This window comes from Myotis yumanensis, unplaced genomic scaffold (genome assembly GCF_028538775.1).
Source record: "Myotis yumanensis isolate MYYU_CA2020_CCGP unplaced genomic scaffold, mMyoYum1.0.hap1 SCAF_8, whole genome shotgun sequence".
Taxonomy (NCBI): Eukaryota; Metazoa; Chordata; class Mammalia; order Chiroptera; family Vespertilionidae; genus Myotis; species Myotis yumanensis.
This window is the reverse complement of record NW_027223759.1, coordinates 16628135-16646934: the sequence shown is the minus strand read 5'-3', so window position 1 is coordinate 16646934 and position 18800 is coordinate 16628135. Positions and strand designations below refer to the sequence as shown.

At 34.3% G+C, this 18800-nt stretch overlaps 1 protein-coding gene across 4 annotated transcripts in view; it reads left to right on the top strand.

The window, feature by feature from the left end:
* ERBB4 (erb-b2 receptor tyrosine kinase 4) overlaps nt 1–18800 on the top strand; it is a 901667-nt gene that overhangs the window by 678655 nt on the left and 204212 nt on the right. For all 4 annotated transcript variants that reach the window (XM_070422057.1, XM_070422055.1, XM_070422058.1 and 1 more), the window contains exon 17: nt 17960–18092. In XM_070422057.1, the coding sequence (XP_070278158.1) occupies nt 17960–18092 (133 nt within the window). The remainder of the gene's footprint in view (nt 1–17959; nt 18093–18800) is intronic.

Below are 18800 nucleotides of genomic sequence, written 5' to 3'. Positions count from 1 at the left end.
GAAAACTGTGGATATATTTAATTAATACCTGTCTTAAAATGTAATACCTGGTTTAGACTTAAATTTAAAGCAATGTGACTCTGTTCTTTGATTCCATTGACTTGTCAGAGGCTATTTATAAGGCAGTTTGTAATTTACAGGAAAGGTTTAGATTGTACACTTTGGAAGAGTGTTTATGACCGTGGGGAATTTTGGCACAGGTTGAATGAAAAGTGAAATTAACAACCGTCCCCTTTTCAGGTCTTTAATATTGCAGTAAATGCTTGCTGCTCTGAAATGGGGTGGGTATACATTTAATTGAAAACAGGGGACTAATCAAGTAATATTTCAGGTAATTTACCTTTTTATAAATTCATGATGTTTTTTTTTTAAGTTTTTGTCTTAATTAATTAAAGTGGATCTTATATATAGGCAGGACAAAAAAAAAGCATGATAGAAAACAATAGCTTTAAATTTCCTGAACGATGTTGTGACTGGGAGAGTATCCAAATGCCTGGTGTTCTTCTTAGTCAAATAAAAATTTCAGTCACCGGAAATTTCCTTGAGCATGTCAATGTGGCTGTTTTCAAATACTGAGTTCATACTCCCTCCTGCTCCTCTATGCTGTATGCTGTTTCTTAAACCAGCAGGAAAAAAGATTGAAGATTTAAATGAAAACAGGTGAAATGTTTCCAATCTTGATTGACTTTCATTTTCTAAGCAGTGTTATTCTTTCCCAAGCTTGCAATTTGTGAATTGGTTATCCACACTCCATTTACTTTCCAGGCTGCTCCTAGAATTTCTTCCAGAAAGATTGGATAGTATAGAATAGAATGTGGCTGTTTCTTTACATGTAGCCTCCTAGAATATACTACTTGCAATAAAATAGTACTTGATATGTTAGAGCTTCTCCATGCTTTCCTCATCTGAATTATATGTCTGAGAAATAGAATTTATATTTGATGTGCATCTTCGATGTGCTTCCTTTTCCATCAAGAATCTTATGAAGAAATATGTTCAACAAGTTCTTTTTATTATTTTTAGGTGCTATCTATTTTAGCTTGCACCGTGCTCTTTTTATATAGATTCTAATAGAACAAAGCATTTAGAAAACAAAACAAAACAAAACATTAGATTCTATTCTAATTTAGTTTCTTTGTCGAATATATACCCAAAGATTTTTATAATCTTCATCTCTTATTTCATTAGTGCCTAAATTTATTCATCTCAACAGGCAAAGGCTCTATTGGTAAACTATTCTTTGTTAGCAATCCAACATTTAAACTATTTTTTTTTTTGAATTCTTGACAGAAATTATGAAAACTACTAGGTATATGTTCAAGTATTTTTATCTGGCTTATCAGCTCTAAGTTAATTAATCTAAATGTTTCACAATATGATAGAGGTCACTGAATTCAGTTTAACTCTCTAAATCTCACATGGGCAGGTATTTGAAATGTTTTATATTCCTGTCGCATTTTAATGCCTTTGTCACATTTTTACTTTATGGTAGAGTGGTTATTACCTAAGAGGTCACATAACAGTTTATCTTTTAGCAGCGTGACCCTTGTGTGATATATGAGAGAGACTATGTGATATTCCTGGCACCACTTGCAGGAATGGCATAATCTTTTTCCTTTGTTTGTTTTGGCCTCATAACTTATGTCCAAATCAAATGGCCAAAATGGCCTATCGATGGTTAGCCTAGATGGGTGGCAGTTGTGTTATGATCCCTAACTCCAATAAATAAAAGCGCACAGGCTTTTTATTATAAGTCTATCTTCATCCCACCACATTCTGTATATTAAATTTACTTTTGAATTAGAGTTTGCAGAGGTAAAGGAAGGTGTGAGTTTCTTCTTTTCAGCTGTTTTGTGTTCTATACTTTCAGCACTCATAAAATACAAAATTATCATAGAATTATAAGGCAAGAGTAAAATCACTCAGTTGTTAATTACTCTTCATACAGTTAAAATAGTTACTTTAAACAAAAGCATTTAGTGGCACAAAGTTGTGTAAGTGGTCCTTATAGTGATATCAATGATGAGAGAGAATCATCGATCCGCTGTCTCCCGCACGCCCCCCACTGGGGACTGAGCCTGCAACCCAGGTACATGACCTTGAGTGGAATCAATCCCTGGACCCTTCAGTTTGTGAGCCAATACTCTATCCACTGAGCACACCGGACAGGCAGGAGTCCTTTGTTTTATATAACTGTATAAGGTAAGGTCGCAATGTACACATTGACTTAAGGTGTTCAGTAAGCAGTTACTTGTGAGCAGTAAGCTATAAAGGGACAAGTATGATAAAACTGCCCCAATGTTAACACCAAACTTATGGCCTTTCTATGTATTTATCAGTGTAGTGAGTCTTCCCAAGAGTGCTCCACACCTGCTCTTTCAATGCGGTGACCATTAGCCACATCGGTCATTGAGCACTTTATCTGGGTTAAAGCAAATTGACAGGTGCTGTGATTGTAAAAGGTACTCTGGATTTTGAAGACATAGTATGAAAAAGGGAATACAAAATATCTCATTAAATTTTTGTTGTATTGATTACATGTCAAAATTGTGGATATATTGTGCTAAATAACATTTTATGTTCATGAATTTTATCTTTTTAATATATATTTACTATAATATCTTAAATAACATACTGGTTTGCATTATGTCTCTGTTAAATAGCATTGCTCTAGAGTGGTCATCATGGAACTTTGAATACTCTTTCTGGTGAAAATCTTTTCCTTACACACATCTATGCAATTACATAAATAGAATTGATGATAGATATTTAAAAGTATGAAATACAAATTTAATGTAAATATAGATTACAATACTTTTTTTTTTGCTTCCCCACCTTGGGGGTCTCAGATTTTGATTCTAGAATGTCATATCTGGATAGAGAGGTAGTAGGCCTTTTCCCTATGAATGATATTTTGGCAACAGTTTTACACACAAGAATGGTGGAGGCAATGCTTTTGCATATTCACAGAAGGGTGTTAATTTTGCATCTTCAATAGGTGACAGATGGGATGAGTCAGACTCAGCCAAGGAAAAATATCTGTTTGCCTAAACTCATTGTCTATACCTGTACATCTATATGTCCACATGGATTTTTCACAAGAGAATACTAAAATATGATAATTTGAGTCTGCATTTAGAATTTCTGGTTTTGTCTACACTTAAAGATTTAGAATTATATTGTACAGACTCTCTTAAAATTGCATTTTGTAGCCAATATTTCTATTAAAATATTGTTTCAGTTTTTATATGTCATAAAAAAACACTATACAGAAAGATTTCTTAAATATAGGTCAAAGTTTCTATTGTTAGTTTTATATATATATATATATATATATATATATATATATATATATATTCATACAAGAATCAAAATTATTTCCCCATATATCTTAAGCATACATTGTATTAGACCTAAGTACCTTTGTTTTTCATATTTTCTGTATATCTAAAGGAATCTAATTAACTAGGACCCCTTCTGTGATGTGATTACATAAAATCATGTGTACATATTAACTCAAATTGCTCTCTTCATGCTTTTTTCTTATTACCGCAGCACATTTCCTAAGTAATCATTCTTTCATAAACATACAATTATTTTTACATACTATGCATGTAGGCAGGAGCTAATTAACAGAGAACACTTTGATTTACCAAAGAAATTTCTCTCAGTGATTTCATTCTCTGCTACCATCCACCTTCAAACCCAAAGTGATATAATTTCATTGTAATTTTACAATAACTCAGTACTAAAGAATGAATAATAAGGGAAGCAAAATACACCTCTAATAAACTCCAAATGCTTGTAGCCATTGCAGTTTTTATGGCATTCTGCTACTCTGCACAGAGTAAAGAATTCCATATGTTTAAGTCATTTATAGAATAATTATAGTTACTTTTAGTAGAGTAAAAATAAACAACAATCCAAAAATCTATTTCCATAAAAAGTTTACTTGTAGAGGGGGAAAATAAAGTCTTTTTGTAAATGAACAAAGCAAAATCTACACCCAAAGCTACTTTATTTCTTTAAAACTCTAGATCCCAAATCCTAGAGTTCAGATCCCAGCTTCAAATCCCAGATGGATAGCTAAATTATTCTACAACCAAGAATAAAGGACCAGTGGGAAAATCTCAAGTTTTCCAAAACCTTCTCAGATTTAGAAGCTTGTTTTCACCATTCTTTAAAAAATATCCTAATATATTTCAGTTGCACTAAATTATTATACTTAATTTTTATGAAAAATATATGAAAATAGTCATCACCATTACCATTTTACTAATGGGGAAACAGGTTCAGAGTAATTAAGCAGTTTATAATAATCACTTAGTTAGTACTAGAGGCCCGGTGAACGAATTCGTGCACCAGTGGGGTCCCTCTGCCTGGCCTGCGGGATTGGGCCGAAACCAGCTCTCTGACATCCCTCGAGGGGTCCTGGATTGCGAGAGGGCGCAGGCCTGGCTGAGGGACCCCACCAGTGCATGATCAGGATCAGGGAGGGACGCGGGAGGTTGGCCAGCTGGAGAGGGGCCAAGGGACAGCTCCAAGGTATGTCCAGCCCATCTCGCTCAGTTCCTGATCAGCCGACCCCAGCAGCAAACTAACCTCCTGGTGGGAGCATCTGCCACCTGGTGGTCAGTGCATGTCATAGTGAGCAGTTGAGCAGCCTTAGCATATCATTAGCATATTATGCTTGAATTGGTAGAACGGCTGACAGGACGACTGGACACTTAGCATATTAGGCTTTTATTATATAGGATGTGGCAGAACAAAGATCTGAGTTCAGGTGTGTCTGATTCTAAAGACCACGTATTTTTCTTTCTACCAGCCTGGTTCCCAACTAGAAGAACAGTTAAGAGCTATTTCTATGATGAGGATGACTGAATATTTTATAGTCTCTTTAAACAATGTCACCCTTTGTCTTTCTCTTAGCCCTAAAGTTATTTTACCTATTGAGAGCCCTAAAGTTATTTTACCTATTGAGCCTCCCTCCAATGTCTAGTATTTTGCTTGTTTCCACACAACATATTTTTGTCTAATAATACATCTGGCGATACCTCCCATGATCTGAGCATATACTCCTGTATAATAGAACATAATGTAAATATATATATATATATCCTTAATATTTCTGTGACTAATCTAAAACATTTATGAGTAAATAGGCTCAGTTTTTTATCTTTTCTAAAGTATCACTCATTTATAAATTCTGGAAAAATGTGGTAAAATTACTGTGTTATATATGAGAACAACTTCCATAAGACCTGATACTAACTGATTGTTGATAATTTCACTCCACTGTTCTTACTGTAGAATTTATGAGATGGGGCAAAATTGATTGAGAGTAGTAATGAGTTCAGGTGGTAGAGTATGAATCATAGATTATGCATCATTTTGTTCTTTGTGTTTGATAAGGTGAAAAGTTATTTATGCTAAGAAATATTCTTCCCATGATTGATGCAATTAAACATACCATATTCTTTTTTAAGGGAGATACTACAGCAGGTGAACTCAAAGGAACAGAACTGCTGGTCTTAGAATAGGGTACTTGAACTAAAGATTCTGAAGGAGGTAGAGTTACTGGGAATATAAATATAGGCAGTCCCAAAAATGTATACACACACTTTGAATAATTATAAAGGCAGTGTTTATTAAAATACATTTCATTTTCAAAATTGAGCTATCAGCTGTTATGGTGTGTAGACATTTTTGGGGATACCCTGTATTTGGGATAATGAATCGAAGTGGGTGGCTGAAACTATTGGAAATGAATAAGTAGGGAATTGGGAAACCAGAAAGTTGAATGGAGATGGAGAGAAGTGGGAAGATGTTACAAATACTTAGAATTTAATATTCATTCCTGAGCTTAACGATTAGCTGTATATGACATAATTAAGAGAAGAAATGGTTAATAATTACTCCTGGGCTTCTAGCTTTCAAAATCGGATGGATATTGTTAATATTAACTGAGATTTGGCACAATAGAGAGGTACTAAACTCATTATGAATTGATGTGTTGAATTTGTGGTGATTTTAACAAATCCAAGTGATGTTAAATGGGAATTTTAATACACAGATATGGAAGTCTTTCTATATGCAGATATGAATTAAAAATGAGTAGGAAATACAGAGAGTCAAGTGTTGATGTATTGTGAGAAAACTGCATATGAAGAAAAGGAGACAGATAGGGAAATAGTAGGAGAGTAAATTATATCAAAAGAAAGACATTTGAAAGATGTATGAAATTTGAGTCTCATTTGGAAGATCTTTAGAGAGTGAAAGGTGGGAGATACCGGGGTGAAAAGAGGTCATCAATTGTGGTAGTCTCCTAAAAAAACAAAAAATCTAGATTAGGAGCCAAAGGAAATGTGCAAAGATTAGATTTGGAGATTAAAAATAAAGCCCATCACCCAGTCATCAGGAGAGAATAAGTAGAGGATACAGAAAGGTCTAGAGAGATGAATTGACAAAGGCTGAGAGAGTTTCTATTGAATGTTCTACAATCTCTCTGAAGTTGTAGATGAAGTTATCTTGCCAAAAGGAAGGAGAGTTTTGGTGTCTCTGCATGTGTTAAAGAGGTGATGGTCTTGAATATTAAATTCCAATAGAAATTGTGCTAATTTTCACATTTAAAATATTCTGTCACTAATTCATAAATCATCAATAATTCTCAATGTGTTACTTTACACATATTGAACTGAAGGTCAACATATTTTATTTTTGCATGGAAAATGACAGGTTATGATTTGCTATCAGTGATTCTGGACTCATTAAATTAGAAGATCATTAAATATTTAATCAGTATCTAACACCATCCTGTTTGCATTATGAGAAATTAACAGATTTCAATACCTGTAATAATAATTGCAAATGTTGATATATAAGAATGATTACAAATTACACAATTACTACAAACACCAACAATTGTGTAATTGTGCAGGAACAGAACATTAGTATATTAGGAACTCATACTGAAATATTTTTTCAATATGTTTTTTGGAAATACCCTTAAGTAAGGAATTATGATGAAGAATACCTCACAAATGAAATATCTTTGGCTTCTGATTGTACTAGTGTAACTAAATTTATCCTCAAGCAATGATTACTGTCTTAGCAATTAGTGCTGTACACCTCCTTTTTAAACCTAAAGCAAGTAAAGGTAGAATTTATCACCCTGATGGGTAAAGCTCACCAGCCATAATTTAGGTATTTTTTCCCTTTTTTTAAAGATTAATTGTTTTCTTTAATATATTAAATAAAGCCAGATATTAGTTGGCTTCTATAAACAATTTTCTGTTTTGTTCTTTTAATATAACAAAAGGCTAGAAGTAAGTAAATTGCTGCCATTGATTCCTGGATTATTAACATCTGTGCCAGAATTTTCTTTTTGTTTTGGTAGAAGAAGGCTACTGTAGCTATAAGGACAGAGTGGAGGGACAAGCTCCATCAGCTGTACCTGTCCTTTCCCAGAATTCCTTTCTCCATCTTTTGCTTTCCTCTCATTGGTCAGAAATGTGTTCACACCAAGATGTAGAGAGACTGGGGAAGTTACTTAGCTTTTTAAAAATTACTAAATTAGAAGGTGTTAGGGAGTAGGTGATTGGGAATGACTGTTGGTTTAGTCAACCAGGGACTTGGACACAGTGTGGTGGGGTGAGAGATCAACTAAACTACAACAGGCAAACAAATGATAACTGGTTTCAGGATTATGTACAGTGCTTTTATAAGAATATCTTACTTTACCAATTAGCATGAAATCGGGAATAAGCAAATATTAAACATGTCCAGAGAAGTATTAAATAAATAACTCTTACTATTTTAAATATCTTTCATTACAGATATTTAAAATTGTGCTTTTAAGTTTAAAAATAGATAGGAAGTTCAGAAACTGTTGATGTAAATATGTGCTTTTAAAGGTTTATTTAAGATAAACAGTATGTAAATAATTATTGAAGAAAACTATTCATTTGGTTATTTATTTATGTAACAATTATTTAGTACTTCTTTTCATGAGACAATAACTTTGCCTTCAAAGAAATATAAACACATCTGTGACAACTCCACCACCTTAAAGGACTTATATTTGTACTTTAAAAAATAGAAACACCATTATTTTACCCTTTAGCACTGAATATGTAAATATAGTTATTTCTCTCTCTAAAGTTATTTGAAATTTAAACATAATTCATGAAAATAAAACCCTTAAAATGACAACTTTATTCTAGAACTTTTAGTTGAGCTAAACTAAACTAGAAATCAGCAGATGCCATGAGATATGTTAGAGGTAAATTATGTAGATTTTCAAGAAATTTTGTCCTCAAAGGGATAGATTGTACCTAAATAAAAAGAGGAAAGAATTAATAAGAGGCAAGTATTTGATTATATGTTTATACATTTTGGGCTAGCTTTAATAGATGTAGCATGTGGAGGAATACAGAAAGATAAAATTGCCCTTTACCAAAATAGGAGAGCTTAGAGAGGAGCAGGCAATACTTTTGGGGAAGAGAGGGAGTGTTAGAATTAAAGATTATTTAGAATTAATAAAGATGATATATACTAGTAAATATCTGAGTAGAGACAGCAAGAAGGCACCTGAATATGAATTCAGAAGACAGGTCTGGACAGAAGCTACAGATCTGCTTATCGTTACATAAACAGTTGGGTGATGTCATATCTAGAGAGAAAATGTAAGTAGAGGAGATAATTGCAATGATCAAGTCCTGGCAATTCCTAGCTTTAAAGGTCAGGGAGATTAGGAGAAAGCTGCAAAAAAGACTGTAAAGGACTGAGCAGGTAGAGGAGAAACTTGCAGGGAGTGCTCTGATGGAACGTCTAAGGAAGACACTGTTTTGAGAAAGGGAAAGTAGTCACTCTTATGAAATGTTACTACCTGATTGGTTAAGATTATGTCTAAGATGCCCTGGCTGGGTGGCTCAAGTTGGTTGGAGCATCGTCCTGTCCACCAAAAGATTACAGGTTCCATTCCTGGTTAGGGCACATACCTGGGTTTCCGGTTTGATCCATGGCTGGGGGATGTAGACAACTAATCTCTCTCTCTCTCTCTCTCTCTCTCTCTCTCTCTCTCTCAAAAGAAGTCAATGAAAGCATATCCTCTGGCGAGGATTAAAAAACAAAATATTATGTCTAAGAAACGACTGTTAAATTGACAGACAATAAGGAAACCACTGGTGACTTTGACAAGAGCTGGTGTGGTGGAGAAACAGATTAAAAATGTAATAGGAGTTAATTCAAGAATCAAGAGAGTGGAAGTGAAGTGAGCAATTACAGACAACTATTAGAAGATAAATGCAAAGGACATATTTTGCTATTTTCACAATTGTTCCAAATACCAAAATATCTCATCAAGTAGAGTAATTGCATTTTCTTAAACAAATTATCACCCCAAATATCCCATTTGCTATTTGATTTATTTAGTGATAATTATTGAGAATCTTAGAGAATGTTATTAAGAGGTATAGAGCAATAAAAAGTTGGAAATAATGGTCACTAACCTCATGGTGTTTATAATTTACCTGGAAATAAAGAACTCACGGAGAATAATTGCAAATAACTAAATCAACATTAGTCTGAGAGTATATAAGAGAGACCCAGAGTGCTAGGGAGAGATATTCGTGTAATATGATAGCAAAGTGTAATGAATTGGGTCTCAGCGATGGCAATAAAATTGAGGCTGTTTATTAGCCTTTAGTAGTTTATATCTGGAATATAAGGTTGTTCCTATGAAAACTACTAAATCATAAAAAAATAAAATAAAAAGGGAACCAGCTTTTTATAGAATAGATATGTTTATCTTTTTAAATTAAAGAACTTTCTTTATAAATTTTAGTATTTAATGCCAAACTTTACATTCTCCAAAAAGGGGCTGCCATGAGGGCTCAAAATGAACAGAAATCCATGTCGGTTTTTTAAGGCATATGGCTCCAGCTTGTGCTACCTGAGGCCAAGAGCAGCTCCACATACAACAGTATGAGGAGGATTTTGAATGTATTGAATATGTATTTTAGCAGTATGTTATGCTTGCAAATGATTGCTCTCAAAAGGTCAGTAAGAGGTAAGAACAAAAACAGATTGAAGCAACAGAATGCACCTTAATGAGAGAAATCAAATCACATACAATAACAGGGTATCCAGAAAACAAAAGATAAAGCTGGGGAAGGAAATAAAGAAAAAACAAAAAACAAAAAAAAACCCTTGAACTATACTTTTTCTCTTTTGCTTTTTTAGCATTGGGGCTGAGGTGGGGGGGTTGGGGGAAAATTCAAAGGGAATGACATTGTTATCTGTAGCTCTCTTTATTAAAAATGTGGTGCCACTAATAAAATAAGCACAGAAGTTTCAAAATTATAGGAGAAACAAGTGGACACAGACATTTAAAAGTAGATAAAACCTATAATGATATAGCCATATATCCTTCAGTGCCTCTAATTTACATATTCAAAATAAGTAAAAACCTCTCCCTTCAAAGTGTTGTCTTTCTTCTGATTCCCCTATGTCCATTGTTGCCCTTTAAAAAAAAAAAAAAAGAAAAGAAAAGCAGGCATTTTGACAGCAAGATGGGTTAATTTGGGAATAGTAGAAGAATAGCAATTTGGGACAAAAAAAAAAGTACGGCAAACCATCAGCAAGTCTGGAGAACAGAGGAGAAAGGTTTGCTTTTACAGGGGAAAAGAGGAAGCTGAGAGATTTGGAAAAGTGAGGGTGGTAACAGCTTCTCATTGGCTGAGTGTGGCAATTTCTCATTGGCTGGGCTATAAATCCCACCACAAGCCTGAGGCATCCAAATAAAGAGGCTCAGGTAGTGATTGGCAAAGGTGTTTTGTCTGGCAAGGAGAAATTGTTCTGCTGTGTAAGTCTTCCTGTGTGGGATTTGGATGGAAGTGTGTGAGAGCCCCATCTTCAGGGCTTCCCAACTCCAGTTTAAATGAGGTTTTCTTTATCTATACTAATAAAAGGGTAATATGCTAATTAGACCTGGAGACCTTCTGGGACGTCCTTCCGGACAAAGCTATGGTGGCAGGGCCAAGGCAGAGCAGTTAGGGGTGATCAGGCAAGGAGGGGGGCAGTTTGGGGTGAGCAGGCCGGCAGGGAGGGCCACTTTGGGGCGAGCAGGCTGGTGGGAGGGGGAGGGGCAGTTGTAGGTGATCAGGCCAGCAGGGGGAGCAGTTGGGGGTGAGCAGGCTGGCAGGCAGAGTGTTTAGGGGCAATCAGGCAGGCAGGCAGGTGAGCAGTTAGGAGTCAGCGGTCCCAGATTGGAGAGGGTGCAGGCCAGGCTGAGGGACACTCCCCCCACTGTGCACAAATTTCATGCACCAGGCCATGAGTTTGTTTATAACAGCGTGAATGAATTGGCTCATTAGCCTTCCACTCACCCAGGCATCTGGAGGGGTTCAGCCATCTTTGATGACTCTTTTATATCTCCTCACCTTGAGTTTATACTTTTAAAGAAATCATTTCTGTTATTGTAATGCTTTTCTGCCTCATCCCCTATACTTCCCAAGTCATTGGCACTGATGAGGACTATTAAAATAGTCAGCTAACTAGTCTTCTTAAAAATATCTTCGTTCCCTGGCTTCTCTTTGCTACCAGAATAATATTTCTCATATAAGCTTATAATCATATTTTAATGGAAGCAGTAGTCTTTGGAGCTAAAGCTGCCAAGATTCAAGTCTTGCCCATCCACATAGAATGCTTGTGACCTTGGGCAAGATGTAGGTAACCCACCACACATTCATCATACGTAATTAATTATGTTGGAAGAATTATTTGGCATCACATACATAAAACCCCTAGTAAAAATAGCTTCATTCTTTAATCTTGCAAGAAATGTTCAGTGAGCCTGCATGGATACCTAAAATCCTGGCATCTGCTCCCACAGTTGTACCTGCCTCTGAAACTCTTCTCCCATCACACTTCCTCCAAATCTTAAGAATTCTTAAAGGCTATCCACTCCTCAGGGACCACTTGGAGGTCCTCTCAGAAGGAAAGGAGCCTCGATCTGCAGGGCAAAATAAGTAGAAAACTTATCTGAGTGAAAAGAATGATACTTCTAAAGAATGACATTTCCTTAACATTTGGTGAAAGCATCTTATTTAAAAAAATGTTTTCATTCTAAGGCGAGGATTGGGGTGTATAAAAAGTATACTAAACTGAAATGGAATTTTTGGACTGGAACACGGATTCTTTGTCCGCTGGAGTCAAAGAATGAATCCACGGACAGAGGGTAGTATATAGCAAAGGTGGAGATTTATTGAAGAATAAGTAAAGACTTCCATGTGAGGAGAGAGAAAGAGTCCCACAGAATGTACTCCCACATGAGAAGGGGGAAAGGGTCCCACAGACTTCCTGTTTCAATGGTTTTAAAGGCTGCCGTTCCTATATCCTGATATCCCCTCTGATTGGTTAATATTCCCTTTTGAATTGGTTACTTTAGTGATTCCTGAGGCCCTCCTCCCTCATAGTCCTTCCATTCCTTCTGGGCTTTCTTCTTTCTTTATTTGGTAAATATAGACCTATTTTGGCTACTTCCAGCTCCCTTGTCTTATGGAAATGTATCTGCACCTGGCTTCCTTGTGTTATGGAGATGTACCTTCTCCCAGTCTGTAGCCCTGTGTTTTTCCATGGACCCCAATTCTAAAAATTCCCTAAGCCTGCCTATATTCTCCTAAAGTTCCTGTTTCAAAACTATTCAAAGATGTTTTTATATAGAATTGCATATAAAGAGAAATCAAACTATTACTTTAAAATTAGGTTGTAAATTCTCAGAAAATGAGACTGCTTACATCTCTATTATGTAATTTATTGTGCGCAGTAAACATTGTACAAATGTGTGGCTTAATGCTTTGGTAGATATTGAGAGATGCATTTTGCAATAGGATATAATCTCAGTTGATAACACAGGTATCTGAAATTACAGTCCTTAGAATGAGTGACAATTTTGAGGTTAGAGAAACTTTAGCATATGAGAACAAATAATGGTGTCTGCAATGATTTAACCTCCTCCACTTTTTTCATAAAGCAGAGTTTATGAAAATATAGTTACTGCTTTATGTGAAGCTAATAAATTCCAGAACATATTGAACCATTTTGGTAGGTAATGCAACTGAAGTTAAGAGCTTTATCCTCAATTTTTTAATCTTTTGTCATATTGCTTCAGATTACCATGTCTATGTAATGAGTACATAATAGGATGGAGTAGTACTTGTAGATAATGTATTTTTAATTAAAAGTTTACAATGTTTTGTTTGTGGTATTAAACATATTTATGTATTTGAACTATGTAGACAATGATAAAACTGCTCTACTAATTTAGACATTTATGATGCTGTTTAATAAATGTAAACCATGAAAAAAATCTGAGCACCAAAAATTGATCTGAGCTCAAAGACCTTTTATTTTATTTTATGTTTTTACCATATAAAATTATGTTTATCTTGTTGGTAAAAATAGTTGAATTTCACCAGTAAAAGGACCTTTAAAAGAAAAGTTCTTTCTGGTCAGATTCTGATTCACTGTTTTATTTATACAAATTCAGTTATTTTTCAATTACACGTCAATTAACCTGGAAAAAATTCAAAGGTGTAAAATTCATAGGTGAGTTATAGATATTCTCAGGATGGTGTCTTTAACCATAGAATGATTGCTTCACAAATCAAATGTACAAGTTGTATACTTTCCTATGACTTGTAAACAAACAAACAAAAACATGGATATGTGTAAATATTGCCTATAAAGAGAAGGAAGAAATTACTGTGAAACTGTTAGAAATTTTTCTCAGTTATTAATCCTAGACTAGAAATAAAGAATCCAGATGATGTTACATATTGATGATAATATTTCCACTGAAATGCTTTGAAACTCTGTATTATATATGTAACATTTACATATTGAAATATTATTGAAAAAAATTTTATTTTAACACATGAAGAAAAATCACGAAACATTCAAATTTGCTTAGGAAGAGGGAGAGTATGCTGAAAGTCATATGTTTCAGCACTTACATATATCCTGGTCATATTTAAGACCTAACAGAGGAATCTCAAATTGTAATCAAAGCATAGAGACATACAAATACTGTAACTGTCAACTGAGGCCTACGTCAGATTCTGACCCAGATCACATTCATTTCCTCAAAAGGAAAATATGTGTCATATTTATAGAGCAGATGGAATTCTGGGTCAGAATAAGCACAATTTGTAGGAGGAAAAAAAAATCCTGTTAATGCGGCTCTCCTTGCCCTAGGCAGTAACCCTTAAAATGTCTTGTGTGGAATTTCAGTGTTTCCTAGTGCTTCAAGGCCTCCTGTTTCAATCCAAGCTGCTCTGGGGAAGACTGAACAGAGTAGCAGCTCAGAGGCACTGTCAGTAGGATAATAGACACTGCTTGTCCTCGACTTTCTTAAAGGAAATGCAATTTTTAAAGCCCTCCTCCCCCAAAACACCCTCCTAACTGAGAAAACAAATGAAATGAATCTAAGTAAAGAATAATGTTACTTACAAACTCCAATAAGGGCATAAAGTATTTATTAAACTTAAAACACACTGAACATAGCAATGCAGATGAAACAAAAATCTGATGAAAATCACAGTAGTAAGATGTAAGTAAATATAAAATCAAAGGGTTTATTAGAACCCCTAAATAAACACATGTGCATTTTTATTCTCTACTATCAAATACAGGTATTGAAGAAAAATCTGGTGAATCATATTTAGCTACTTTAAAAAACAATTCAATTGAATCATATGTAGAAAGAGAGACAACATGACATAACTAAAAAAATTAAGGGACTTGAGATTCTAAGATGTAAAATGTTAGCATTATCATTTATGTTTGAACTTATCTAGGTATATTAACTATTGAGAGTCTATTTCTTATTAAATATGGAGGTTATAAGATCTATTTTACATATTATTGTAAAAGTAGATAATGCTTGTAAAAAGAAATATTCATGAAAAATATACAAGTATTATTAGAATGGAAAGTTTATATTTAATCTATTTAAATTATTTGAATTTAAGGGTAGTGCATAGGACAAAATAAATCTCTGGTTTAGCTCTATGGAAGTGAATGTTTTCTATATCTGGAGAGAAAGTCTTTGACATTTTCATTTCTATTAGATTACTTCCCATTGAAAATGAAGTGAATTGTTAGTGACACTACATGTTTTATAAAACCCATCAGTACCTTGACTTTGATGTCAATCAAATCTTATGTTTCTCCTATTTAAACTTGCTATTTTTAACCTGCTTACATAGTTAATACACTATTGAAAATGTTATTTTCAGAATTGTGTTTTCTATCTCAGTTGACAAGTGATTGTAAGAATTTTCTTTAAATAAAGAAGCAACGTATTTTTGATCAACTATATGTTTTCTGATAGCAAGAGCAAATTAAGAAACATGGAGTACATTGCTGAAAATACATTTAACCTCTGGTTTATGCTAGACTCATGCTTTTGTCTGATGGCCACTATTAATTTGTCAGAAGAAAGCTAAATTATAGGATCATAGCAATGTTACCTAATTATATCTTTTAAAAATATATATAAGATTACGGAGAATCATCTTTATGACCTTAATTTATGAACCATTCATGCACACACACACACACACACTGTATAAAGGCTTGTTAGCTTGAGGTCTCTTTGATTCTCTAAATTGGTCTAACAATTGAATGGATAAACATTTGTTGCTCACATATATAAGAGGAAATACTTTCAGAAATATAGTTTAGTTGGCAATTGCCAGCATTAGTCCTAGGGGGATATCCAGGTTGCGGGCTCAGTCCCCAGTAGGGGGCATGTGGGAGGCAGCCAATCAATGATTCTCTCTCATCATTGATGTTCCTAATCTCTCTCTCCTTCTCCCTTCCACTCTGAAAAATATATTTAAAATCAATAAAAATATATTTAAAAAATTAAATAACCAAATAAACATTCAAGAAAGAAAAGAAAACAAAGTCAGTATTATAAAAAATAAACTTTTAAACCAAGCATGTCAAACTCAAAGGCTAACACGGGCCAAATAAGCGAGGCATGTGGCCCACTGGCCGCGAGTTTGACATGCTTGGTTTAGACAGTGATTTATTTTTTTGTGTTTTTTTTTCAATTTAGTAAACTTTTATTTCAAAAATGAAATAAATACATTGTAGAAAATTAGAAAATTCTCACAAGTAAATACACAAAAATAAGAGCACCATAGTGATACTATTCAGAGACAACTACTGATTAGTGTCTTATTGTATATTATTCCAGATATTTTTACATGCATCTATGCACACACACACACACATACACACATGCACATACACAGTCTCAATTTTTCCCTACTTGTAATCCTACTGTTTCATAACCCAATATTTCCAATTTCTGGTCCATACTTAGTGATCCTTCTTAACACACACAGAAAAAAATAAATACCAAATAGATAATTTCTTACCATTTACAGTGATATTGACATATATTTTTTCAAATACATATCACTTATTCTTTGCAAAATAAACATGATGAGTTTAGAGTTTAGTGCAAGTTTAGAATTAACAAAATGTTGGGCACTATTCTAAATCATACTTAAATCCTTTGCAATTAAAAATTGGGCTGAGGAAACAAAAATACACCCTTTTGTAGAATAGTGGTTTTTTCAGGGATATGTTGAACATTTGAACTAAAAATTATGCCTTGAGTTGAAAATTTAAAATATTTTCTGAAATACAGAAATACATAGATACTATTGTATTCTAGAACAAGAAGTTAAAACCACAAATATTACTTTTAAAGAAATATTTTTAAATCCATTTTTAATATTTTATCTTAAAAAAAAACAATAAAAATCCACTTTAAAACTACATCTTGCCGACAAGCATGGCTCAGTAGTTGAGCATTGACCTATGAACCAGGAGGTCACTGTTCAATTCCCAGTCAGGGCACATGCCCAGGTTGCAGGCTCCATCCCCAGTGTGGGGCATGCAGGAGGAGGCTAATCAATAATTCTCTTTCATCATTGATATTTCTATCTCTCTCCCTTCCTCTCTGAAATCAATAAAAATATATTTCAAAACAAAACTACATCTTAGCCAACAATGTTAAGAATAAAAATCTCTACTCAGTCTCTTTCTAATCCCTCGTTGGTTCTATTAACACCTTTTTATGTAATACCTAATTTGTAAACCTGTTTTATGGCCAAATGATGCTTAGGCACACTTTTGATAATAATATGTACTCCTGTCATCATAATTCTGATTCAATCTTTATCTTTCTCCTGTCAACAGAGTTGCCTTAGCCAGAGTTTGAAATAGCACTTCTGCCAATACATCTCTCTTAGTGGTATTCTCATATTTTGGAGGAGTGGGGTTCAACAACGGGTGATTTGTGTAGACATTTGACAATGTCTAGAGATAGTGTCATGGCTGGAAGATAGAGGTGCTACTGACACCTAGTGGGTGGAGGCCAAGGATGTTCCTAACCATCCTAAAAAGCACAAGCCAGTCCCCCACAACAAATATAATATCAAGCCCAAAATGCCAAATGTGCCACTGTTAAGAAAGCCTATTTTAGAGAAAATGTTGAAAATAATATTACCTAATACCACAATCTAATTAAGATGTATTTTCCATTCACTTATAGATAAAAGTTACATTAAAATAATTTAAAATGTTCATATATTAACATTTTGGCCTTAGTTCTTCATTGTTACCACATTTTATATTATTTTTTTATGAAATTGCATGTGTGGCTGCTCATATCCCAAGATTAATTGTATGTGCATGAATTATTACTTGAAAAAACAACTACCTATTTAACCATAAAAGTTTTGCTATAGCTCTAAAGCATTTTTATTTTTATTACATCTAACTGACTAGGTTTGTGATATGTGGATATGTACAACGGCTCTTTGCTCTTCCTCTGTCTTTTCTCTCTTCATATTTTTTTTTCCATTCTGGTTGGCAGAACTCCTCTAATTGCAGCCGGAGTCATTGGAGGGCTCTTTATCCTGGTCATCATGGGTCTAACGTTCGCAGTTTATGCGAGAAGAAAGAGCATCAAGAAGAAAAGAGCCTTGAGAAGATTCCTGGAAACAGAGGTGACCTGTTTATTTCTTCTCTTCATGTGTTTAGGGATTTTCACTAGGTTTGGAGGTTTTATAAGATACCCAATTTTTAATCCAAATGAAAATTTTGTTCAGAGGGCTTATATTTTATAGTAGGTTATATAAAATTGATGAAAAATCAGAGTATATAGTAAAAGTAATCAAGGCATGTTCATGGCTTCAAGAGGATCAAAAACAGAGATCAAGGAAATTACCTTATTGAGGAAAAGACAGATGTTTCTCTGGGGGAGGGGTCCCATTATCAAGCTCTAGTATATCTAGAAATTATCTGGATAGAGGATATCTCAGTAGCAGATCTAGACAAATGTTAGGGATAGTTTTTTTCTGGTTCAAAATAAAGCCAGACAGGCAAGCCGTTTATGCTTTAATTGGGGTCATTATTCCAGCAGTGAAAGGCTGAGCTTACAGGATAAAGCTTAGTGTTGTAATCACACAGACCTTACCACACAATTTATGAGATGCATTTAATATTGTGCATGTTAGTTACTGTGAACATGTAAATTACCATATATTATTATAATTTCTTTTCTATTGCTATGAGTTCCCTAGCATGAAAGCTGATAGCTTTCACTGTACTGGTTATAGGGAAAAAACAATTACAGAAGAATATGTATTAACAGATTCTTCGTAACTGGAATACTATCACTTCCTCCTGATACACACACTCCTGCCAGGCTGAGC